The sequence below is a fragment of the Colletotrichum spaethianum genome, assembly GCF_022836535.1.
Source record: "Colletotrichum spaethianum MAFF 239500 DNA, contig02, whole genome shotgun sequence".
In the NCBI taxonomy this organism is placed as follows: Eukaryota; Fungi; Ascomycota; class Sordariomycetes; order Glomerellales; family Glomerellaceae; genus Colletotrichum; species Colletotrichum spaethianum.
This window is the reverse complement of record NW_026054772.1, coordinates 1,330,766-1,355,125: the sequence shown is the minus strand read 5'-3', so window position 1 is coordinate 1,355,125 and position 24,360 is coordinate 1,330,766. Positions and strand designations below refer to the sequence as shown.

General features: G+C 53.2%; 8 protein-coding genes across 8 annotated transcripts; 5 read left to right on the top strand and 3 right to left on the bottom strand.

Annotated features, from left to right (window-relative positions):
* Positions 1–459: 459 nt before the first annotated feature.
* On the bottom strand, positions 460–2,876 carry ColSpa_01245 (lanosterol synthase; the record flags this gene model as incomplete). Its single annotated transcript, XM_049267457.1, has 3 exons — positions 460–777; positions 829–2,541; positions 2,610–2,876. The coding sequence occupies 3 exons, from the start codon at positions 2,874–2,876 to the stop codon at positions 460–462; spliced, it is 2,298 nt and encodes a 765-aa protein (XP_049123414.1).
* Positions 2,877–6,375: 3,499 nt separating this feature from the next.
* On the top strand, positions 6,376–7,003 carry ColSpa_01244 (ankyrin repeat-containing protein; the record flags this gene model as incomplete). Its single annotated transcript, XM_049267456.1, has 2 exons — positions 6,376–6,571; positions 6,633–7,003. The coding sequence occupies 2 exons, from the start codon at positions 6,376–6,378 to the stop codon at positions 7,001–7,003; spliced, it is 567 nt and encodes a 188-aa protein (XP_049123413.1).
* Positions 7,004–9,761: 2,758 nt separating this feature from the next.
* On the top strand, positions 9,762–10,538 carry ColSpa_01243 (uncharacterized protein; the record flags this gene model as incomplete). The annotated part of the gene is made up of 1 exon (XM_049267455.1): positions 9,762–10,538. The coding sequence occupies one exon, from the start codon at positions 9,762–9,764 to the stop codon at positions 10,536–10,538; it is 777 nt and encodes a 258-aa protein (XP_049123412.1).
* Positions 10,539–11,292: 754 nt separating this feature from the next.
* On the top strand, positions 11,293–12,698 carry ColSpa_01242 (zinc finger protein klf1; the record flags this gene model as incomplete). The annotated part of the gene is made up of 2 exons (XM_049267454.1): positions 11,293–11,449; positions 11,506–12,698. The coding sequence occupies 2 exons, from the start codon at positions 11,293–11,295 to the stop codon at positions 12,696–12,698; spliced, it is 1,350 nt and encodes a 449-aa protein (XP_049123411.1).
* A 140-nt stretch (positions 12,699–12,838) lies between these two features.
* Positions 12,839–13,885, top strand: ColSpa_01241 (nicotinate catabolism cluster-specific transcription factor; the record flags this gene model as incomplete). The annotated part of the gene is made up of 1 exon (XM_049267453.1): positions 12,839–13,885. The coding sequence occupies one exon, from the start codon at positions 12,839–12,841 to the stop codon at positions 13,883–13,885; it is 1,047 nt and encodes a 348-aa protein (XP_049123410.1).
* A 918-nt stretch (positions 13,886–14,803) lies between these two features.
* On the bottom strand, positions 14,804–15,589 carry ColSpa_01240 (uncharacterized protein; the record flags this gene model as incomplete). The annotated part of the gene is made up of 3 exons (XM_049267452.1): positions 14,804–14,982; positions 15,040–15,229; positions 15,332–15,589. 3 exons carry the CDS (start codon positions 15,587–15,589, stop codon positions 14,804–14,806), a joined length of 627 nt encoding a protein of 208 aa, XP_049123409.1.
* A 2,178-nt stretch (positions 15,590–17,767) lies between these two features.
* ColSpa_01239 (dipeptidyl aminopeptidase BIII) lies at positions 17,768–19,806 on the top strand (the record flags this gene model as incomplete). The annotated part of the gene is made up of 3 exons (XM_049267451.1): positions 17,768–17,869; positions 17,923–18,662; positions 18,720–19,806. The coding sequence occupies 3 exons, from the start codon at positions 17,768–17,770 to the stop codon at positions 19,804–19,806; spliced, it is 1,929 nt and encodes a 642-aa protein (XP_049123408.1).
* Positions 19,807–20,216: 410 nt separating this feature from the next.
* On the bottom strand, positions 20,217–21,614 carry ColSpa_01238 (uncharacterized protein; the record flags this gene model as incomplete). Its single annotated transcript, XM_049267450.1, has 1 exon — positions 20,217–21,614. One exon carries the CDS (start codon positions 21,612–21,614, stop codon positions 20,217–20,219), a length of 1,398 nt encoding a protein of 465 aa, XP_049123407.1.
* Between the last annotated feature and the right edge of the window lie 2,746 nt (positions 21,615–24,360).

The window sequence follows — 24,360 nt, the reverse complement described above, 5'->3', positions numbered from 1 at the left end:
CAGGCTGAAGGTTTAGTGCTGCCTTCGGGGCGCAGAGGGGTCAGACTGTTCTGGAAGCTGTGGTGGGGTAACTGCCTGGTGCTTCCACTTTCTGCCGCCCCAGCTTGAGCCACCCCGCACTAGTCTCTTCACCGCCTTATTGACCAAGTCCGTGATGAGAGGCAGAGTCCCGCAGAGACCAGCTCAATGATTCACGTCATCAAGAGTCAGTTTTGAAGGTTGACCCGAATGTGGATACCGTAAGAGACAACTAGTGAGTCCTCTGGTTTATTATAGACAGAAATCTAAACAAGGCAGGCAGATTAGGCGCAGTAAAGTGAATATGGTAAAGTCGGCGATGTGACATTCACGAGTAATGTGATAAAGGTGACCAAAGATCCTGCAAGTGTCATTTCTCATTAAAGATTATTTATGTTGTGTTTATCATGTCGAAATCTAAGAAGCAAGACGATCTAATTTTTATTTGTCTCCCTTCTCGCTGATGCCGGGGGTAATCTTCTCGTTGGGATACTTGCGGGCAAACATGCCGAGCGCCTTGATGGGGAAGGTGAACTTGTAGTTGGGGTACGCGATCGTGCAGCTCTTGTTGAAGACGCCCTCCATGGTCTCCTGCAGCCACTCGCCGTTGGCCTGCTGCCGATCCATGAGGAACTGAATGCCCTTGCGGAGGGGCTCAATGTGGGGGTACTCTGCCTCCATGAGGCCGATGAGAGCCCATGACGTTTGTACGACCAAGGATCCTCTGGGATGCTCGTGGTATTCCATCGTCTCACATGCCTATATTGCTGTCAGCCAGATCTATCCGGGGTAGATTTTGCGAAAGTTTACCTTGTAGCTCTCGGACCAGCCACCATCCTCTCTTTGCTTGGAGATGAAGAACTCGCACCCTCGCCTCGAGACCTTGCTAGTCTCGTAGACGTCTCCAACGCTCGCCAGGCTTTCCAAGGCGAACATACCGGCGTACGTGAAGCAGATACCCCAGCTGCCATACCACGAACCATCGAAGTTCTGGTGAGACCGGATCCAGTTGACGGCACGCTTGATGAAGATCCGGATGTCGTCCTGTCGGTGGTCGGGCCAGTGCTTCTGGAAGAGCGACAGGGCCGTGACGCAGGCAGTCGTGCACTCGGGGTAGTCGTACTCGATCATGATGCGGCCAAAGACTTCGGCGGCATTGAGCATTTCCATGTACTCGCCGCCACGTCGTCTCTCGTAGGAACCCACACCTCCCGTCTCGTTCTGGTACAACAGAATGGAGTCAACGGCATCAAAGATACGCTGATCCTCGAGGAGTCGGGGATAACCCTCGGTCTTCTGGAGCATGATGACGGCCTTGAGCGCTTCTGAGATGCAGTCACTCACAGCGTAGCCCTGTTCTCGGTTGCTGAACGGCCAACCGCCCTTGCGCTGCTGGCGGTAGCACTTCTCCATGTCCTTACAGTCCTCACGAATCTGCTGCCTGTCGAGGAATCCGAGCGCCTTCTCGAGCATCGGGCGCCATCTGTCGTCGGTCTCAAGGCCAGCCGCCACGACGGACTGGATCATGAAAGCGGTGTCCCAGCACTGGACGCCGTTTGTCCCGTTGCCAAGCATGCCTTCGGCATTGACCCACAACGAGTCCAAGATCCTGTCGGCATGGCGGCGAACGGTATAGGCTCCGGGACCGTCCCGAATGTAGCAGACGACGTGGTTCATGGGGCCATTGACGGGCGCCAATCCCAGATAGTCCGTGTTGGCGTCCTCCATGTCCACCAACTCGCTGGTCCATGCTTCGGCCTTCTCCTTGATATAGTTGGTCCGCAGGTAAGGGTTCCAGATGTTGACAAGGCACCAGTTGACCGTGTTGAGAAGCCAAGACTTGGGATGGTAGTTGTCACCCGGCGCGATGCTGTTGCGGTGCGCCTTCCAGTTGATGGACGCCCAGTCCTCGGGAAACAGCTCCTTCTTGAGCGACCGAATCACGTCCGTCTCCTCGCAACTCCAGCGCCTCGAGTAGATGTAGGACATGGGCAGGAAGACTTGGCGGATGTGGACCCACCACCGCTCGGGGTGAATTGGTACCCATTTGGGCAGCAGCCAGATCTCGGGGGGAACCGGGTTGACGATGTCCCAATCCAAGATGCCCAAGACGGCGAGCCACCACTTGGACCAGTGGGGTCCCTGGGTGGCACCTCCGAGTTCATGTAGTCTTGCTCTGGCCTTGACCATGACGGGCTCGTCCGCGTCGACGCCGACGAGTCGCAGGGTCGTGTAATTGAGGGACGTGCCGAACACGGTGCTGAGACCTTCGGTGTGGAGACCCCAGCCGCCCAGCTCGGGGTGGGCTCGCGCAAAGAGGTAGTTCTTGATCTCGGTCGCGAAGGCCGACGAGATGGGCGTCTTGGTGACATACCAGGCAATGACGGCACTCGGGAGAAGGAACATGGGTCCGCCGTACTCGCATCCCCAGTCGCCGTAGGGCAGCTGGAGCTTCTCCATGAATTCCAGGCCATTGAGGGACGCATCGAGAGGGCCTTTGGGTTCGGGGAGGATTGGGAGGTCCTGCGTGAGCGAAGTTGGTTAGCGACGAAGAAGAACACATGCTGCGGTGTATCTCGAGGTGGGCTGACCAGGGGAAGACCCAAGTAGTACTTGTCAGCGTAGGACTGGGGCCAGTTCTTCGCAGCTTCATCATCGTCGCCCAGGTACTTCCACGTGTGCCGGCCGTCCTCGTCCTTCATGCGCCATCTTGTGCGGTCGGTCTTTGCGTCGACGCGGGGCTTCTTGGGCCATTCTTGTTCGGCAATGGCCTCTGCGACGCGCTTGCGAGAATGGACCGAGTCGACCCTAAGGGTGCCATTGCTCGAGGCGAGGGACGGGTCTTTCTCGACAACCATCTTGCTGTACGATTGTCGCTATGGGCTCTGGTTGGAGAAGGCGCAGGACGAGAGTTCTCGAGAGACTATGTCGAAGGCGAGGTCGAGGCCAAAGGGGAGGGGAGGGCGGTCGGTGGATTCATGCATTATTAAATGACCGGCCTAGTCAACCCGCAGGACGCGGTCCCCTTGCGTACCTCTCTGAGGCGGTGTCCAGAAAAAACACGACGGAAAGCTGCATGTGTGCGGGAGAAACCCACCATATCCTTGTATTGCACCCCTGCTCAAATTGGGTTTGGTGGAGAGGTATGAGCTACTAGGCCCCGGTCGTCTTACGATCCAATGAGATACGGGCCCGACCGACCAGCGACTGCGGTTGCAGGCGCCGTGTCAACTGTACAGAGTAAGTTACGTTATATCAAGTCCCCCAGCCATATAACATCGCTACCTTCGCCAGTTCGTCGTATGACCTCAACATTGCTCATTCCCTCAGCTTGGCAGGGCCGCCTGTGCTGGTTGACTTTTCTGGTGCATCAGGCCCAACCGTGCAATGCTGGCAGTCGATTGTGCGAGCGTTGCCATTATGTTCGTTCCGTCGCTCTTCTGGCCTCTTACAGTTCCATTGCACGACCTTCCTCTTCCTGCCTCCTGGCCTTGCTTCGCCTCGCGCGGAGCGTATTCTAAGACCGCTCATTGATGCCTAAGGTCATCGTGTTTGAACAGACAACCACACTCATCTATGCCTTGGGAATTGCTGTTACCGGTTGATGCAGTGCACTTGATTGGGCCCCATAATGCTGCAGGGACTTTATTGTAAAAGTCCAAGTTATATCTGCAGTTATCCCAGTCAGCGCACAGTCAGCGCACACGGAGCTCAACACATACGAGATGTAGCATGCTCAGACTGACCTGACATAAGCTACAGCTATATAAAACATCATCACCCAGTGCTTCGGCACGCAGAACGGCGCCGGATATCACTATGACACGCACTCACACGATTAGCACTGGTTTGTGAGTGATCGATAGGTGTAGCTCGTGATCAGCAACACACGAGTTTGAAATGCAAGCGTTTTGCGACCAATTATTTTGAATGGCAGAGGAATCGTCTCATTTATCCAGGAACCTTAAAGAACCTTGAGCTAGGGTGCTAACGTTTGGCGTCAGTTGTCACCCAACCACTGCTCGGTGAGCTGTCACCTGCGGCGCTGTTGGGGTAGATTGTCGATCACCCCTCCATTCTCCAGAATCCCACCCAGGATTAGCTTTCCGTCTGACAGATGCCAATTCGCAGCACAAAAAAAAAGGTACGATGCACCGTATTGAGTTCAAGGGCTCCGGGTGCTCGAAGCCTAAGAAAGCACGGATAAGACACCCATGGAAGTGATCGAGGTGGGGGGGCACCAGCATCTCCTTCCCATCCACCCATCCCACATGGGCAACTGGGCAGTAGCGCACCATCCCGAAAGTCCCATTCATCTACAGAGTAACCAGTACCAGGCAGTCGTCCATTGGTCAGTGGGGTCTTTGATGCGGAGCCCATTGGCCCACCTTCAACTTCCGAGCCAGTGGCTTTCTCCTGATGCTCGCGAAACCTCACCAGGGCCAAGGACGTCTGCCATCAACGTACAAGACATATCATCTGTGTCCTATTCTCGTCGAATTGCACGTGTTGCGGATCCGTCGCACCGTCTTCTTGATGGACTATGCTACAACTCCGATGCTCAACGGCCGCCAGCAGGGCCGACTAACATGCCAGCCAACTCATCCAAGCCAAGCAGGCGATGTTGTGACCATTCCCGATCATGATCCTCATCAAAATGCCACAGGAGCCGCCATTACCAAGCTGGAAGAAATTCTCGTTTCGGTCCAGGATTCTTTACATCGGAACGAAGAGATGTCGATTCCTTACAGGTCTCGCCCGTCTTCGGCCAGTCGAGCTGCCAGCAACCCTGGCCGCTCTCGATCTGTGGTTCGCTTTCCTGGCCGAACAGTCCACGAAGCCACCAAGTTTGGTGCGTGAATGCACGTTGCTGGCGTCTACGGTCTTCTGATATTTTGACCATCTAGCTCGCTTAATGCGCATTCTGCAAATGTCGCTCAGCGCTCTGACAGCTGGCCGGACCATCACCAAGAGGTTTGTGATCGACACCCTGCCGTTTGGTTGCACTTCGTGTTGCTGAAGGCAAGAGAGCGCAGGAGCATATACTATCAAGATGAAGATCTTTTCAAGCAGCAAAGCGTCGTCGACAATCTCGTTGATGATCTAGCCTACACTCTGGGGCTTGGTCGGGAAGATCTTGGCATAGTAGGTCACCCCACGCTGGTGATGGTGCTCTCTCGCTCATAAAACAGGTCGCTACGGGTAAAGGCCTGGTTGCAGGACCGCTTCTGATCCGCACCAAGCCTCATTACGACCTCGATCCATCAGAGACGCCGTCTGAACTCAACACATCCTCGAGTGCAACCGTACGATCGCGAGGGACGATATCTGTTGAACAGGCTTACTGACGGTTTCGTAGGGGGTCCTCATACCTCCGGCGAGAGACATTTCTCAGATTGACCTCGGTCTTGCGCGATGGGTGCTAGTCATTAAGAAAGACGTAAGACCACATGTCGTTCCACTCCCAGGGCCTTCACTGATTTGCAAGGCAACGTTCCGTACACTGGCCGCGACAAAATACTGGGATATCTCTGCATGCGGAAGAGGCATTCTTGTCACGGTATCTAAACACCGCTGGATGCAAGTCGACATCGGTTGAGCTTTTCTAACACTCGATTCAGGGCAAAGGCTATCCAGACTTGGTTACCAAGCAATTTCTTCATCTCCTGCACAGCGCAAAACCAGAGCTCCCAATCATGGCCCTTGTGGACTACGATTATGATGGCATTGCCATCATGCGTTGTTATAGCCATGGCTCCCGTGGACACGCGCACGAAAGAAACACTGTCGTCCCTAGCATGACATGGCTCGGCATCAAGAGCGGCGACCTCGCACCTCAGCCAGACCTACTTTGCTCCCAAGAATTGAAGAGAGGTGGCAACCGGAGACCATCTGCCACGAGCCTGTTTAAATACTCGAGCTCCTTGACAAGGAAGGACAGGATTTCAGCCGCCAGGTTGATCAACGACATACATCAAGACGGTGCTGATTACGACATTGCATGCAGACGGGAATTGCAAGTGATGTTGTTTATGGGCGTCAAGGCGGAGATTCAAGCCGTGGATGACGCCGGTGACATGTCAAGTTGGCTTGACAAAAATATGATGAATCACTTGTTCAATACTTAGAGCCGTCCGGGTATTTTTGGTTCCTGGTAACCGGTTTGTTGAGGCGTTTATCGAGGATTTCACTTGGGCTGGCGCATGGCTCCGATTCATCAAAACTGATGGCGGAGGACTGTGTGGGGTGCGCGATACTATTTTACACACTGTACCTCCACACACATCAGTCGAAAATTTCTACTTCACTTCAAGACTCATTCAGGTCCTCAAACAGCGCTCACAAAAATCACCGAAAATGGCTCCCAAACTTTCAGGAGAAGAGATCGATGATCTGATTTACTTCTCGCGAGCCGGCGAACTCGGCGATCTTCAGGAGACTCTCAAATCCCTGTCGGAGCGCGAAAACGCCTCTGTCGGCGAGGTCATCACCGCCGCCAAGGATGAGGGCAAGTCGACCTGCCTGCACATGGCCGCGGGCAACGGCCACATCGGTACGATTCTTCTGAATTTTCACCAGGAATTCCGCGAAGCATCTCGCTAACCCCCAGACAGACATTGTCAAGGCCCTGATCGCGGCCCTGGACGCCCGTCCCGCCGACGAGAAGAAGGCCTACGTCGACGCGGCCAACGAGTTCGGCAACACCGGCCTGCACTGGGCGTGCCTGGGCGGCCACCTCGAGGTTGTAAAGCTGCTCGTAGCGCACGGCGCGTCGCCGGCCATTGCCAACGACAAGGACCAGATCCCGCTCGACTCGGCGCTCTTTAACAGCAAGAGGGAGGTGGCGGACTGGTTCCTGGCGCAGTCGGAGAAGATGGAGGGCGGCAACCAGGAGGAGGGCCTCAGCGGCGCCGCGGCGGGGGTCGATATTGAGGATGACGGCGAGGAGGAGAAGAAGGCCGGGGAAGGCAGCAAGGCCTCATAGAGGGGCATTTTATGAGTAAAAAAAATCAAACGAGTGAACGACCATCTTGGATTTCTGGTTTTTGGTTTCTGTGAAAAATGTGTTGGAGTAATAAGGAGGTCAGGAGTTTCCGGGTCCGACCCCGAGAAGATGGAAGAAAATATGTTCGAGACTGAATAAACGACAGTGATTTTCTTATTGATTCTTTGTCTCTTTGCCGAAACTGAGTTTCCTCCCCATTGCATACAAGGACTTCCGTTCTTGCCACATCTTTAGCGCCTGACTGGTATGAGACGTCGATCAGTCGCCGAAGGGGGAAAGACCGAGACGTAGAGTTCAGGTTTTGCGATACCGCCGAAGGCCTGGGGACATGGGTACGATAGTTTTCAGCTCGGTCTTATAAGATTCGGCAAGTGGGCGAAACCTTGTTTGTTTTTGAACCTCGACGTGAAAGAACAAGAACGCGACATCTCAACTACTGGTTTAACTAGAATCCCTTTGGTCTTCGCTTATCTGGCGTCCAAGCGCGACCACATTGCCACAGGCGGCTCTATGGTCAGGTAATATGAGGCGAGTTGCCTACGATGTTCAACGCCCAGAGCCGCAGAATGTTGCAGGTTGAAGAAGTACAAACACGGCTACTAGTCAGAGAAGAAAGGTTTGACAACAAATAAGAGATGGGAGTGCTATTTCGCCCGCCCTGACGCATCAAGTCCTGTTAAAGCACCAGACTAGGACAGAATGGCTAGGCTTATCCTGAGTCTTCAGAGAGTCTTTGGGAAAAGTTCAGGTAGATGAATATTCAGAAGTGAACTCTATTCATGGAGATCTTTCGTGAGTCAAGTCTTGACTTTACTTTGTGCCCGATTTTATATTCCTGCTGCCCCTTTTCAACGATTGGTTCATAGCCGATTGTAGTATTTCCATCACAATACCCAATCTAACCAAGGGACGATTATTCAATTCACACGTAAACTAGTTTCATACCTTCATGGGTTCCTTTTGGTTCAGTAAAGGCTTTTAAGAGGACAAAGTTTTCACCACAGGCAAGGTTTTTCAGAGCAAGATGTTTCAATATTAACAACACAAATTGTGACTCTATGTTTGGGTCATTTTCCACACTCTAACTCGCTCCGCCTTATATTCCAACTTGTGTGTATAGTACGGGATCCAATTGACAACCGAAAAACCTTCACTTTCTTCTTCCTCTTCTTCCACGCTCATTTCGTGAATGGCATCTAATCATGGGATTGCATTTTGAACGGCTGTAGGACCGACACCCAAAATGAGGCGCGCCAGTCGTAGTTGCTACAATATCTCCTATTTCATGTAATAATATGTGTAGCTCAAGCCCAGAGCAGCCACTCTTTCGGGCTACAATCACTTGGAGCAACAAGTGCACTGCATTGTGATTAGCGAAATGGCGGACATGATATTTAAGCCGAGGGGAATACTCACGGAAACGGACCCGCTGTCCTGTCCGGCAATTGAAGTTGCCGAGCAAGTGGCAGGGTCAGCTGTTTCCGTTGTGCCACAAACTTGTCCTCCGTTCAAGTTTTGACAGACAGAAATCGGGGACTAGTCAAGATTTGTGAGTCCGAGTTGAAGTCCGCTTCGCAAGGCTTTGGCACTTACGCATGGGGTGTTCCGGGTAACACAGGTGCCGGACACGGCAGCAGCCATGGAGTAGATTATCAGGAGCGAGACAAAACCGAAGGGACGCATCGTGGCTCGATGTTGTAGGGCAAGTGAGACGTGATCGTGGCGGCTGTAGGGACGTTTCTGAAGTTGCTAACGCGAGGCTGAAGATGGAATGTCGAGCTCAGGATGGTCTTGTTAAGTTGGGATGAACCATTGACCTCCCGGTAGTTATATGCCGAATCAACATGGGGCGCGTGACGTAAGGCATGGTTATCCGACGAAGAGACAATGATTCTTGAATCAACAAGTGTAGGATCGTCCTCTAAAAGAGGCAACACATTATAACGATTTACATATCTGCAAACTCTAATCTAGGCGTACACGCACACACTACTCGTTACACCCGGGGATTGGTCCCTAGATTGATTGTGGAGGCGTAGCCACAGTTATATAAAGCAACAGTGCTTCAGCCAGAGTCGCCTGTGCCCTTGGAAACAAGTTCAGCCGATGAACAGTCTTCTCTCGTAGCAGGCACTTGATCATAAAGTGAAAGCCAGAGTCCGACGTTCCTGAATTAAGAGACTCAAAGTAGCCGAGGTATCGTCTTTGTTTGCTACCAAGGCTTCTGGCACCTCTTGCCATTGAGGAAGAGGAGCCGCTGCGCTGCGCCAAGTAGCCCGAGTCAGTGGCATGGCGGTGCATCCCTGCGGGTCTGCTTCGCCCTACAGGGCCACCAGGGGGTGTGTGTCAGACGGTGAGCTGAATACTACGACTTTAATATAGAAGACGTTGGACAGTTAAGGGTTCCAAAACCCGATCCCGTCGCACGTTCGTAATGCTCGCTGGGTCAGTGAGGAATGGCATGTTCCTGCGTCGCACTGCCTTCGCGTACCAAGTCTCGGTGTGACTCGGCGGGCAGAGGCAGCCCGCCAATCGCAAGACGCGGCTTGCAGCATTCAAGGTGCTATTTGATGCGATCCGCATCCGCAGCGTAAACACTTCTCTTGAACAACAACCATACTTGTTGATTCTATTCTTATTACAATCTGAGTTGGTTTTTAATATATTCCAACTTTGTGTTATCCACAAATTAGACTTTACTACGTCAGCCCGTGCAGCATCGAAGCTGTTTATACCCATGGCACACCCATCACCGCGCCTTCTCACCGAGGCCGAACTGCGCAGGTTCGAGGACTGCGCCGACGAAAACACCAAACTCGCAGACTGCTGGGAGAGCCAGCAGGTCGCCGTTGTGACCTGCGAGCCATCGGACTACTTTCGATCCTACGACATGAAACACTCAAAAGCTATCGCAATAGATGTCTTGACGCCAATCGAGAAGCCCGTGTCGGGCGCATCCCGGAAACCACGGCAGACTACCAGACAAGTATCCCAAAAGCTCATCCGCGTGCTCGAGCGGTCCAAGGTGGACAAGCGATTCCAACCGAAGCCCTTCCACTCGACGATCAACTCGCTCGAGAGGGTCGATATGTACACTGAAGACGCGCATTCAAAGGCGCAGCAGACGTTTGACGAGCTGGCCGCGGCGTACGTCACGGTGTGCATCGCGAGCTACGACTTGCGCGACACGACGCGCGTGATGCACGAGTTCGGCATCAAAGTGCCGCCGCGGGCTGTGTTTGTGGACCTAATCAAGGTGCTGGAGCACCAGACGCGAGACGACGGGATCCCGAAGGAGCTGAGGAAGTACACGGACGAGAACGTGACGATGAGGAACGGCAGATACGACCGGCGGCCCGGGACGCCCCAGGGCCAGCTTGGGATGCCGAGTGTGCGGTTGTTGGAGGTGCTCGGCCCGGCTGCCGTGAGTCACCGGGCGGATTTCAAAAAGATTGAAAAGGGGTCCGTTGCGCTGAAGAGGATTGCGAATAGAGCCCGGAATAGTCCTTCGTAAAGAGCTGGGCGCTAAATTCGAACCATGTCGCAAGTACTCTGTACTGCTCGTTCCGCCGCTTCAAGAGGCTGCCGCCAGCTTGGTTCCATTCGCTGCCTCGCCACACTCTCGTGGCATTGTGCTGGAGGATGTCTTGCTTCCCATCTCTACGTCATATTGGCGGATAAGTCTAGTGCATTCCACCACAAGCGTGATGAGAGTGTCCCTGGCAAATACTTGGAGTGGAAGAGATGATGTTGGGTCGTGTAGGTGAGGTTGATGGATGGAATGACAGGGAAGAGACGGGACGGAAAGGAAAGGAAGCTAAAGACCCACACAGTGCTCTGACCCCACCGTACTGCATTGTAATACTGTTAAAGCAGCATCGTTGTGAGCGCATGGGGGTCCGCATCTCTCATCTCACGCATTGCGCTCACCCTCGTCTCCGTGAGGGTAAAGAGAGAGATGCAGGGATGTATGGGGAACGGGGGACCGTTTTTGGGGAGGAGCTCACACTTCCCCGCGTTGGCCCGGGCGCCTGAGGCGCAACTCTGCCAAGTTAATCTCCATTTCCGTCTCATCACCATCTCATCGTAATCTCACCAGCCGTCGCGACATCTTCACCTCCCTTGGCGCATCTCACTTGCTTTTCCTGATGAGGAGCCCACTGTCTAGCGCTTGAGGCCATCTGCACGACATCTCATCGCCCAGGCCTGCGGATCACGACCCAAAAAAAATAAAAAAATACTCGACGATGCTGTCGTGACCGCGCTCGATGGCGAGCCACCCATCTCCCGGTCAGCATGGCGGTGCTGGGCACAATTACAAACGTGCAAGTCGCAAAGGCGCGCCACGTCGCTTCGTCTGCGACCACCCGGGCTGTGAGAAGCTGTACTCGAGGGCGGAGCACCTTCAGAGACATCAACTGAACCGTGAGACCTCACACCGCGGTTGCTATACTGCTCATGCTACTGACGCGACTCATCAGACAACCCGAGAGAGATCTTCATCTGCGACATCCCAGGCTGTGATCAAAAGTTTGTCCGCGCCGACCTGCTTTCGCGACACAAGAAGCGTCATTCTTCCTCGTACATCCCGCGGAACCGCGCGCCCAGCTTCAGCGCTTCTGCCGCCTCCGGCGCTGTCTCATCGCCGACATCGGCTGGTCTGCCCCGAACGACATTCCCCCAGCCATCGTCGAACGGGCCTCACGACGCTGCTATTCTTCTCACACCAGACTCCAATGCAACGCCTACGCCTACGACGGCCGGACCAAATCCATCCTTGGCGCAGCAGCATGTGACGAGGATCGGCCAGCCGTCAACGTGGCCATCGATCGACGATATGGCCGTGGACATGATGCGCCCAAAACCTAACTACTATGGCCGCGAACAAGTGTCCCTGTCCGAAGCGCCAGCGATGATGCCGTCCTTCACCTCCGTCGGCTTCCAGCCGGATGAGGCCTTGTCAAGGGAGAATTTCGCCATGTGGCTGTTTGACCCCCAGGCAAGTTTCAGCGAGTTCAACGGCGTCGCCAACTTGCCTTTCCTCGAAGGCGGTCTCGAGTCAACCTTCAACAACAACATCCACTACGACTACGAGTCCCTTACGAGTCGGTCGCAGCTGGACCCTACCCCGCCACGGCAAGTGGAAGTCAGCGATGAACTCATCAGCGAACACCGCCGGCAGGAGGTCTTGCGGTGGCTTCAGGTTTTCCGACAGAAGCAGCCAAAGTACGAGCCGCGCATCGTGAGCCTGGTGCAGGAGAGCGGCGGAGACCTGCCTGCGCTGAACCTGGACATGATGAGGGACTGCTTGCAAGAGTACTGGAAGAACGTCTCGCCAAGGCTGCCGATAGTTCATCAGCCTACCTTTTCGTCCAACCGCTGTTCCATCTTTCTGTTGATGGTCATGATCGCTCTCGGAGCCGCATCCCTCAGCAGCAGGGACTCGACAGGCAATCTGGAGCAGTATGGAGGGTTCGCTGATGTGGTCATCTCTAGCATTCGATGGGAGATCCTCACTGCCGAGGAAGCATCGCCACCAGTGGGCCTGTACATCGCCCAGTCGTTGTTGCTGCTCGAGTTCTACGAAAAGATGTTCTCATCCAGGCGCATGCACGAACGTGCGCACATCTACCATTCGGCCACTTTGACCCTCTTGAGAAGAGGGAGCCCCTGATCGGAAAAGGAGGCAGTGAATCGCCTCCCGAAGAAGCAGCCCCGACAGCAAACGACGGGGTTTCGTCAGACTCGAGGACGTGGTGGATCCGATGGGCCGAAAGCGAATCGATGCACCGCGTCGTCTTCGCAGCCTTCATGATGGATGTGGTCCACGCAGCCATGTTTGGACACGCCGCCGACATGGCCCCTCACGAGATCCGGCTTCCGTTGCCGTGCGACGACGGCCTCTGGACCGCGCCGACTCCCGAATCGTTCCGGCATCTCGATGGGAATTACAGGATGTACGGCATCAAGCAGGTGTCTTTCCTGGACGGGCTGAAGAGCGCTCTGCACGGCCAGGAAGTCAAGACACACACTTTTGGCCGCATGATCATCATGTCCGGCCTGCTCAGCGTCGGATGGCACCTTTCCCACCGCGAATCCCACCTCAAGTGGCTCGATCTGCGCACACCCAGCACGGAATCGCACGATGGCTGGAAAAAGATTCTTCTGCGCGCCTTCGACGAGTGGAAGGAGAGCTTCGACAACGCCGTCGGGGCGAACGACACGTCTGAAGTCCTCGGGCAGCCGTCGAGCTCCAACGGCCCAATCCACTCGGCCGCCGTGCTTTACCACTTGGCACACATCAGTCTCCACGTGGATATCGTCGACTGCCAGGTATACGCCGGGGCCAAGTACCTCGTCGGCCGCAAGGTCTCGACGCGCGACCACTCCAACGCGGTGGCGCGGATGCGGACATGGTCCAACGCGCCATCGACCCGCCACGCCGTGCTCCACGCCTTCAAGCTCCTCTACCGCGTCCTCGTCGACCAACGAGGGCCGAAGCGACGGACGAGCAGCTTCGGCTCTCTCCCGGAGCCCGTGTCTGTTTTCTACTCCTGCCGCAGTGAGCCGGACCCCCACCGGCCGTGGATCATGTACTACGCGGCGCTGACGATCTGGTCCTTTGTGCAGGCGCTGGGAATCCCCAACAAGAACGCGCCGCCGGGGAGATATAGCGAGATCGCCAGGTACCTGGCGCACTTTGCGAGCTTGGAAGAGCTGACTGATGAGGCGGCCAGGGACCTCAACGAGAGGCTGCCCGAGTTGTTGGACCTGCTGAAGACGAGCCTGGAGCAGTCTCATTCGGAGCTCCTGAGGGAAGCTAGTGATAGGCTGAAGCTTTGCCGGGAGATGCTGAGATGATGAGCTACGTCGGCTTTCGAGCCGCTAGCAGGATAGGAGAATCACAAAACCGGTCGCCATTTTTTAATGCTGGCCCAGCTAGGCAGAGAGAACGCCGAGCTGAAGGCTTTCGTCAGCGACTCAAGCTTAGGTACCGTCAGTCCCTGACAGCTTGACATGTCGGAGTGCCTACGGGCCTATAATTATGTTGGGGAAGGTTGGTTGCCAACAGCATGTTCGATGCGTAGAGAAGCGTTTCAACGGGTAAGGTGTCTGTCACTGTCCTGAATTCAGAGGACCATTGTCACCCTGTACGCCAAACCAACAACTAACGGTGCTACCAGAGACCCAGAACGTCCACCGCGGAGAAAGACGGGGCAAATAGAAAGGTATTGAGTTGGGACTTTAGAGGCGTTCATGTTGACGTGTTTATGGACCGCGGCTCCTGACCTTGAAGCACCTGCTGTCTTGACTGCGCCGGTGGGCTGCTTGGAGACAAGACGGTGCACCTTGGCAAGTCGTATCTTTCACGATACCCTGAGCTTCAGACTCACTGCGACTATGATAAAGAGACATTGCTTCACCTGGCTTGCTAGGCATGAAACCAAATGATTCCTGGTGATATCCGGTCTTTAGAATATTCGAGCATATCCATGATCTACATACCCGCTGCAGTCACAATGTTGGGGAGCCTAGCTTTTCAGACTCATCGGTCTTACAGGGCAAGCTTTGCGGTTTGAGCCATTCCAGCCTCGACCTGATTCAGAGGGCTATTCCAGGCAATGGTTTGAGACCGAAGTAGAATTGTTTTAGATTGATTAAAAAAAAGAAATTTGTCAAAGTTTTGCACCCATCCCTCAGACAGCCCCGAGTGGTTATTCCCCAGACTTCCCCAACAACGAGCCTTGCAGACTCAGGCCATGCGTGACCCGTGACACTTCAGGCAGCCGCAGCCTGCGGAAGGAAGACGGCGAACTCGCCATTCATGTTGGCCACCGTCAGCGTCAACTCGTTCTCCTCGGCCTCGAACTCCAGTTCGCCGAGCGCGGGGTCAATGATGAAGGCGTTGATTTCCGGGAAGAGGCGGCCGATTTGTCCCTTGCTGATGTCCAGCGCATCTGACGTGGTGTTAGTCCACCGTACAGCAGCAATCGCATTAGTTCGCGTAAACTTACTGCCTGGGTTGATGATGTAGTCGACCTTGGACAGCTTCACGCCCTGCGCGCCCTCGGCTAGGCTGATCTGGTAGGAGACCGGCTCGACGGCGGTGAAGCCCGGCGGAGGGGCTGCGGGAGATCTGTTCTCGGTCACGGTGAGGGTCCGGCCTACGGCGTTCTGGAACTCGACTTCGAAGCGGCCGTTCTTCTGAGAATGGTATTAGTCTTGCCATCATTTGAGGACCGGTGTTGATGCTTACGCCTGGGGGAAGAGAACGTCCTGCTTGACGTTTGCTCCTCCTAAGCGTACAGGCACGATGAACTGTCCCTCAATCTCCTTCTCACCCGCCTCGCCTTCCTTGGCGCCACCGCCTTCGGCTCCCCCAGCAGCGCCTTCGCCGGCCGCAGCCTCAGCAGGTAATCGTTTCGTGATGCCCAAGTCCTTGACAGCACTGTTTAGAGCATCCTCGTTTCGAGAGACTATGCCAGTAGCCGGGCTGGCGGAGAGGGGCAGTGAGGCCGCCAGCAGCACCTGAGAAGAGAAAAGGGTGAAGGTTGAAAATTTCATTGTGAAGACGAATGATGACGAGAAGAGAAGGACAGAGACCAACGCAGTTGGCTCGTGTAATTGGCGGACTGGCCGCGAAAAGGTTGGTGAGTTGGTTAAATTGGTTTAAAGAGTGAATGACAAAGTGAGCAACCAACACCACCCATAGAGATGGTGCGGCTCGGAAGCCAAACAAGTTATATGCCCAGACAAACGCTCGCCGGCCATCACGGGCAAAAGTCAGTGGCTTCGTAGAGGCAACCACCCGCCAAGAACAGCGGCATCATGAAACCCACATGGGACCACCAGGATGATTGCTTGTCCCCACCATCCGTGTCGCCAAGCTCGCCAAGGAGCGCCTTGACGAGCAGATTCCCCCTAAGAGCCTCGCCGCGAGGGTGGATGCGGCAAGTCGTGAGTTGGACATGCACGCTGCAGGCGGCTGGTCATGCCAGTTTTGCTCGAGGTCCGGCGTCGGCGCTGCTTGGCGCTGTGGCAACCCGTCTCTTCTTGACAGTTTTGGACGTTTGGCTCATGCGGGGAAGGGGATTTGGCTGTGGTATCACACAAGATGACAACTTTTGATGGGTTTACGACAAGAGGTCTGCTTTTTGGCTAATCCGGGGTATCTCCTACGTATGAGGACCGAGAACAAGGCTAAGCTTAATATCGAGGTTTGTTTAGCGGTGACCCGGCTGAATGGTAGGTTGCACATTCCCCATCAACTCAGAGCAGAGGTTCGTCTCATGACCCCGAAGCCCTGCACCGACTTTTGCACACTAGTCTCTTTTCACGTCTCTAAAACCAATGTTCACCCGTCGTTTGTGGCAATTGCCTCCTACCGATCCTGAATTTCGGCTGATTTCGTCGCGGGGGGCGCTTCGCATCCCCATGCAAGACTCGGATGGCAGGTGTCGTGGGCTAAACATAGACTCTCAAACGTGGTTCTTCTGGCGGCCGAATCAACAGAGGAAAACCCCTGTCCCGGCCCTACCTCCATGGCGACAACTCTCCCCAGGGCGGCGGACGGCGGTCATGCGACCAATAACCCCCCGTAGATTCAAGCGCTCTGCGCCGGGGGCTGTCGGCTCAACTTGCTCTAGACTGAAACACCACCGCGGTGACACCACATGGCTGGTTAGCCCCTGTTTGTGATCGGTTCAAGGGTCGTACACTAGATTCATCACTCACGTGCGATTGAACTGCGGCCTGCACAGAGAACAGACTGCATGTAGTTGGACGAATAAGACCATGGCCTCGTTCAAACACCTCCTGGTTTAAAGGAAGAGAAAGAAGGGAAAAGAAGAAAAAAAATGGAGGGAGAAGAAAAGCATCCCATATCCCTGGATCGTGAATAGCACTTGGCGAACGGCATTTTGCTCGCCTTGGCAGTCAGCCCATTTTGACTCGCACTTCATGGGCGATGGCTCCCCCCACGAAGCGAAGCTACGGCTACCTTCGCAGCCTTAATTAGCTCTGACCTCGTCGCTTATCTCGGTAACGCCCAGGCTTGGTGCTTGCAGCTGTGTGCATTTCAGAGTATCGGCTTCAGCGATGCACCTTGCCGTCGGTCTTGAGCAGGCCGTACTTTTTCGGCTGCACCAGCGACAGGCAAGCCGGATGTGTTTCTCGGAAAAGGTGACGTTTGACTTGGCAAAGGCGTACTTGTCTGCTAGCTGAGTTGAGGCTGAAAATCCAAGCATCTGGAACCGCGGCCCATGGACTGAGCTCTTCTGGGCCTGACTTCCCACACTTTTCTCACATTACCAAACCTACTAATCCTTTGAGTTTGGGGTGCTGAGAATAGTCTTACAGTGATGCCAAGAGCTTATGTTTACCTGCATCGATGCAACTTGGGGATCAGATGGACAGTCAATACTTGGAAGAGGTGCCTTATCGGCTGCCGTGACCTCGATGTCTTGTGCTGGACTACTGTTCAGAAGGCCGTGACCGGCGGCAACCGGTACTTGTTCCGGCCTTAGGGACAAAGTGGAGACGTTATCGGGTCGTAAACGGGGCTCGGTTCCGGCTATTACGGCACCTGCCTAATAGGATTCACGAATCTCATCAAGCGTCAGAGTTATTTTCAACCCCTCACTCAAGCTTTGGCTCACCCTTATATCTTCCTACACCCACTTGCAAACGCGCGTCTCCATCTATATTCTATTTCGGGCGCATCGCTCTCTTCAACGCAAGAAAATGGTGACGAAACGATTGGCCCGATACGGCAATTGGGAGAGCCCGATAACGGTCGATACCGTCACCTCCAAAAGCTGGTCCGTCGCGTCGCCGCGGGTGCATGTGAGCTGTTCAATCGAGCAGAAACGAGCCCGATGTACTGACTGCTACCCCAGCGCGACACTGGCCGGGCCTTCTTCGTCGAATCCAAGGACGATGGCCGCAAAGGGATCGTGGAGATCACCCAGGATGGCCTGAAGGACTTGCTCCCAGCCCCTTACAGCGCCAGTAACACCGTGTATGAGTACGGCGGCTCCGCTCACGACATAGTTGCGGATGGAAGACTCATCTTTTCCAACAAAGACAACACCGTCAAGATCCTGGACCCCAACACAGGCAAGGTCTCCGATCTGACTGGCAACCCGAAGCTGCGGTACTCCAACTTCAGCGCGAACCCCAGCAGTCCTTGGGTTTTGGCCACAGAGGAGGACCATGAGATTCCAACACCCGAGGGAATCCGGAACTACATTGTGGCCATCAACGCGGACAGCGGTGAAGTCAAGCGAGTCGTCCAAGGGGCCGACTTCTACTACACGCCCCAGTTCAGTGAGGACGGCAAGAAGTTGACCTGGATGGAATGGGATCAGCCCACCCTGCCTTTCTCAGCAGCCAAGATCTTTGCCGCTGATTGGACATCCCTAGCAAGCGTTGAGAACGCGGTGCTGGTCGCGGGCGAAAACCGCGAGGGCGCTGCTGAACCGCGATGGGGCCTCGACGGCAGTCTGTTTGTGTGCATTGAGATTGATGGATTTCGACAGCTGTTCCGTATGGCTCCTGGCTCGGAGAAGCCAACACACGTCAAGCTCGAGGGACTTGAGAACGCCGAAATCGGAGAGATTCGTTGGTTTCAAGGAAGGTGAGTGCTCCAACGGCCGTTCAGGTTGCCATTATCGTGATGCTAATGGCTCACAAGCCGCACGTATGCCCCGCTGTCGGCCCGCTATGTCGCGGCCGCAGCTATTGTTTTCGGCCAGGCAAAGCTGATCCTCATCGACCTCGATAAAAGCGATTGGAGGCCTATTGGCCCTTCTGAGATATGCGGCATCGTGAACGACTCTTTAGTCCGGTTGAGCGACGACTCCTTGCTTCTTGTTGCCGATCAGTCCGGGGTTCCTTCTGCACTGTACAAAATCGACATCTCGACCGGCGAGACCACGACTATTCGGGACACCACGGGCGAGAAGCTGGAGGATTCTCTATTCTCAAAGCCGGAACTGGTTAAGTTCCAGTCGACAGGCTCGCCGTCGCGCACAATATACAGCACTCTATGGATGCCACGCAACCCGAAGTTCCTGGCCCCAGAAAACACGCTGCCTCCGCTGGTCATTTCCTCTCACGGAGGCCCAACGGCTTACACTGGCTCCGGTCTCAAACTCCGCACACAGTATTTCACCGCCCGCGGCTACGCCTATCTTGCGTTGAACTACACGGGGTCGACCGGTCACGGCCGAGACTATCGTGAGGCATTGTTCAGCAACTGGGGCATTGTCGACGCAGACGATGCTGCCGAAGTTGCCAATCACCTGGTCGAAGCAGGCAGAGTTGGCAAGGTCGGTATTGTTGGCGCGAGCGCGGGAGGATACAACGTCCTCCAAGCTCTGGTCCGCCACCCCCGAATCTTTGATGCCGGGTTCTGCGTATGCGGCGTGAGCGACGTTGAGAAGCTGGGCGAATCCACTCACAAGCTCGAGTCGGAATACATGGGAGCGCTCGTGCTCGATCCGGGCATGACGCGAGAGCAGGTGGAACAGAGGTACCGCGAACGAAGCCCTCTGTTCAGTGCCGATAAGATTGAGGCACCGCTGTTCCTCTTGCATGGCGTCGCCGACACGGTGGTCCCCATCGAACAGGCTAGACTCATTTACAAGGCAGTCAAGGACAAGGGAGGTGATGTGGGGATGAGGGAGGTGGAGGGCGAAGGCCACATGTTTGGCAAGCCTGGAAGCCAGAGACTATGGCTTGAAGAAGAGGAGGCTTGGTGGAGATCGTATTTGATTTAAACGGAACAGAAAATAGCATATCTAGGAGGACGTTCAGGCTAGGTATATAAAACTGACGTATGATGCCCTCGAGAGCTCAACAGTTCTTATGATAACCTTTAACCCGTGTTGACATCGGAATCGGACTGTAAAGGAAGCTTTCCATTAACTCTTTCACATTGAAACACTTTTGATCACAGCGCTCACAAGTCGCGGCAACAGATAGTAAACCACCCCATGGTATTAAAATGAGCTCCAAACGACTGGACTCAACGCCTATTTCTATCCATTCTCCGCCAAGATCAACCGAACCTGCTTATAAACGCCAATTTCTAGTGGAATTCTATCACAAACAGAAGTAAATGCAACCCAGGATCTCCATAAGAATCGTCATCAGCAAAATGCATTCGCTGGTCCCAGACACTCCCAAATCACCGCTGTACTCGTTTCCTTTCCTTGCGTCTCATCTCCGAATTCTCTTTCTGAGACCTCCTAATCTCCTTCAAGGCAACCTCCTTCTGCTGTTTCTCCAAGATCTCGGGACTCACCCAGTTGATATTCGGGTCAGGGAGCCGCGGATTCTCGTCAGCGATGGCCTGCCTCTCCTCTTCCAGCTTCTTCCTCTTTTCTTTTCTCAGCTGACGGGACTTCTTGTTCACTTCTCTTTCTGCGTCAGTCATGCCGTTCATCTCCCGCTGCTTGTTCTCCAGGGCATACTTCTGCTTCGCAGCTTGTCTTGCCTGTCTACCGGACGGTGGCAAGCCATAAAACAGTACGACAAACTCATTTCCGTCATCCAATGCCGCCATGAACTTGTTCCTTTCTTGATGCATGGCATGCCAAATATCGAAATAAAATGGCCAGTACTCGTCGTCTTCATCACCAGTGGCGTTTGGGGACGCATACCGTCCACAGCACCAGGAGTCCAGGAGACGTTCTCGAACATCAGCGAAGATATACAAGTTGTATATATCGCAGTCCTCAGCAAGACAGCCCCAGTAACGCTCGTCTGGCTCCTGTTCTTCGTCCTCCTGCATCAACTGCTCGATGGAATGCACCCCGTAGCGAACTTCGCCGTAAATGGTTCGATGATGCATTCCCGAGTCGATCTCAAAGGGGTACTCTTCCATGGACTGCCCCCTCTGGAAGAAAGGAATGAGGGACACCAGCTCGATCTCCAGCTTGGGGCGCTTGACTGTCACGTGGAGTACTTCAAACCTGCTTGTCATGACGATACGAGGTGAGATCTGTAGCCGTCTCAAGCTGAAGCACTTTGAGATCGTGTGCCAGAAGAGGGGCCAGTTCTTAGGACAACTGTCACCCAGGCTCGACCCATCAAGCGAGACATGTAGAGGCGCGCCATTGTCGGCGGGGCTCATGAGGCAAATTTCAGTCACGCAGTTGCGGTACTGATGACGGAGAATGTGCTTTAAGGCCACGATGACCTCAAAACCGCTCAAAAAGCAGAACGTTTTCTGTGACCAAAAGATGGGCGCTGCTTCGGCGTGAATCTGGCGATTAGCTTGGAGCAGGTTGATGCATTTTCGCTTGTCACAGGTACAAGCCGATTTCGTAACGAGACGATGCGGGTTCTCGCAGACCGTGACGTTTTTCAGCAAGAAAGCGGGGGGTTCCCATTTGGTAGATTTATCCGACTTGAACTGACAGCCAGGCTCATGGGTAATTTCGGATCTTTTGGGTTCGACGAGAGCATCACGGTAGATTTGGTTGCGGATCTCGCGAGGAAATTGCATGATAGGGATACCGCGCCGCTGAGGTCTTGGAGGTAATGGAAACTCGGGGCGGATGGTGATGGTCAGATTGAGCATGGTGGAAGGGGATTGTTGTTCAATAGATGAAATTGTTGTTCAGTAGATCTGATTGTTGTTTAGTAGATGATAAGATATGGACAGGTCCGAGTGTTTGACGGTACGATGCCGGCCCTATTTATCGGGATGAGAAACCACGAGGTTGGCGTGTCTGAAGAACAATGTGATTGTGTGGATTTGAGAGGCAACAGCACGCTTCCAGGTTCTTTTACTGAAGTTCTACTTTGGTACAGGACATAAAAATCTTTCCTTCACAGAATCCTTGTTGGAGTTTACTTGAGAGTCGATCAGTATAAAAGGATGTGAAAGAAACTACATACGCATCCCTTTGCTCGAGCTCGAAGGTTGCGGCGCAAGCTTGATCCCAGAATCACTATGCTTTACTATCCAAGTTTTAGACAATGAAGTCTAAATTACTTATGACATGGCAGCCAGACATATGCAGTCGACTATCAAGTCACACCCAAGAGTGGCAGCTTCAACCATGACACGAAACATTCTCTTTCGAAAGTCAAGTATAATAACAAATTACACTAAATAACTGTATTACCTATTTATAAGGACTTTAAGGTAAAGAAAAGAAGAAATCTATAGCTACGCTAGGCCAGAAAGCCTGACCTTTATGGGCGCGCTAGCTAGAGCGTCACGTGACTTGGCATTTGTCTCACTCCCAGCCATGGCTCCACCAGCCACTAGCCGTCACTGCCTTGACATGAATGATTACTATTCTTATGTTTAACTCGTTTCCAAGCTTCCTTATCAAAACTGGAGCTAGTAATACTGACCAGCCCTGCATCCCTGTGGCTGTAAACCTGCTTAGATATCACAGGCTAAAGATAAGCTCTGGCTTTACCTAAAGCACACTGCCTTACATCAGCTTAGCACTCTCTTCCACGTCTATTGTCATCGAGTCAATATATGTTTACGAGCCTGCTGGCCAGAGGGTGTACAGTCTTACAACCATAGGCGCATCGCTGAAAGGTAGCTATCCATTAAAAGAGGTCACTCTTCATGTACCTTACTTCTTACGGCAGGATAACGCTAGAAGGTAGGAAGCAAGCAAAGATAAGAGCAAGGAGAGTCCAATTGATTGAACCTGTTCACCTTTACTAACTTATCTGGTCACAGGTCTCTTAAAATTTTTAAGTAGTTGCACTGACTCAATAAACGAATTTGATAAGAACGTTCTTCTGTAAGGGCTTACACCCCTGCTTGTAGACTTGCCATACTACGTAATATCTCATTAATCTAATCAGAACCTGTAGGTCCATCTTAATCATACCATAAGTGTATCCTTTTCTCTTGCTTGGTAGCAGGTCGGTTAAACGCTTTTCCCAAACTAGGAAGAACCCCTGAGTGATATCTACGCGCTTAGAAAAAAGCATAAAGCATAAAAGGAGACTCAATCTCTCAGCAGCATCCTCCTAGACGCTCAAAAGATTGCGCAGAACAAACAAACGATCAACAAATCAACAAATCACTAAATCACACCATGCGGGCTTTCACTATTATGCTGGCCCTTGCCGCGACGGTCCTCGCTGCTCCCCAAGTCGCTGAGAGGCAGAACACTGGCTGCTTTGGCGCTGGCCGTAAGTCTTCTATTCCCGCCCAGTTCATTCAATAGAAAGATAGACTTATACATCCCCCCCCTGGAATAGAAGCTTGTATTTCGACTACCGACTGCTGTAACTACCAAACCGGCAAAGGAGGTTCCTGCGTTTGGCCCAACGACGATAGCGCTACCGGCACCTGTACTTGAACAAAATAGCCGTATCATCTCAGCTTAGCTCAGTAGGGATTAAGCAGGTTTACCACAGCTGAACGTCAGTATGGCAAATAAGGCAGCGGTGCGTTACGTGTAGTGATAGAATCAGCCAATCGGTCAGCCGAATCCGCGCTTGACTATTACTGTAAACCCTACCAATCGACTGTATATTCTTCTTATATTAGGAAATGGCGCGACATTCTGCCTCAAGAAAGGGGTAGCTCGTCTCATTTTTCATACATTCTTGCTAAGCACGGTCTCAGGGATATAGAAACCCTGTGAAACAGGGTTCTTATTTCACAGGGTTTTTATACTATTAGCTTTATAGATAAAAGAAATGGGCTCTTGCCAACATTGAGGGGGGAAAACGATATCAGAGGAGCTGTCCTAGCGTGTACTTACTATACCTTGCTTAATGAACTGCGTTGTGGTGGTACTGCCACAGTCTCCTCACGCACCATGAAAGCCGCTATGGTAATTCAAAGGTACTTATTCTATGAAAACTCACATGCGATCGCACGAGAAGCCTCAGAATTTCTAAATGTCAATAGAGTTATAGGAGTTATTAGGATGTTACAAGGGTGATCATGCACACATAAATTCGGAGAAGATAACGGTTACGGGCCACTGCGTTGAGAAGGAATCTTCTATTCCACTTGGAAATCACTTTGATATGTAACGGCTCCTTCTCTATCTAATTAAACTAAGTTGCTGGGCTTTATATGGATTAGTGAGAATGACCATCTTCGATCTGCGGTAAATGAAGTGAACATGCAACAGTTCAGTCTCTGCCACTAGGAAACCTAATTATTGCAAGCATCCTAACCGAGGTTGCTGTTGACTACAATCGGGAGGTATCCACTTCACTACTGGTAGAAGTAAACACTACCGCCCTGGACAACTGGCTCAACTCCCCTGAGATATTGCCGTGAGATAATGCAGACGATGAGAACTGTTCTCTCCACCTATGTCTATGACGAC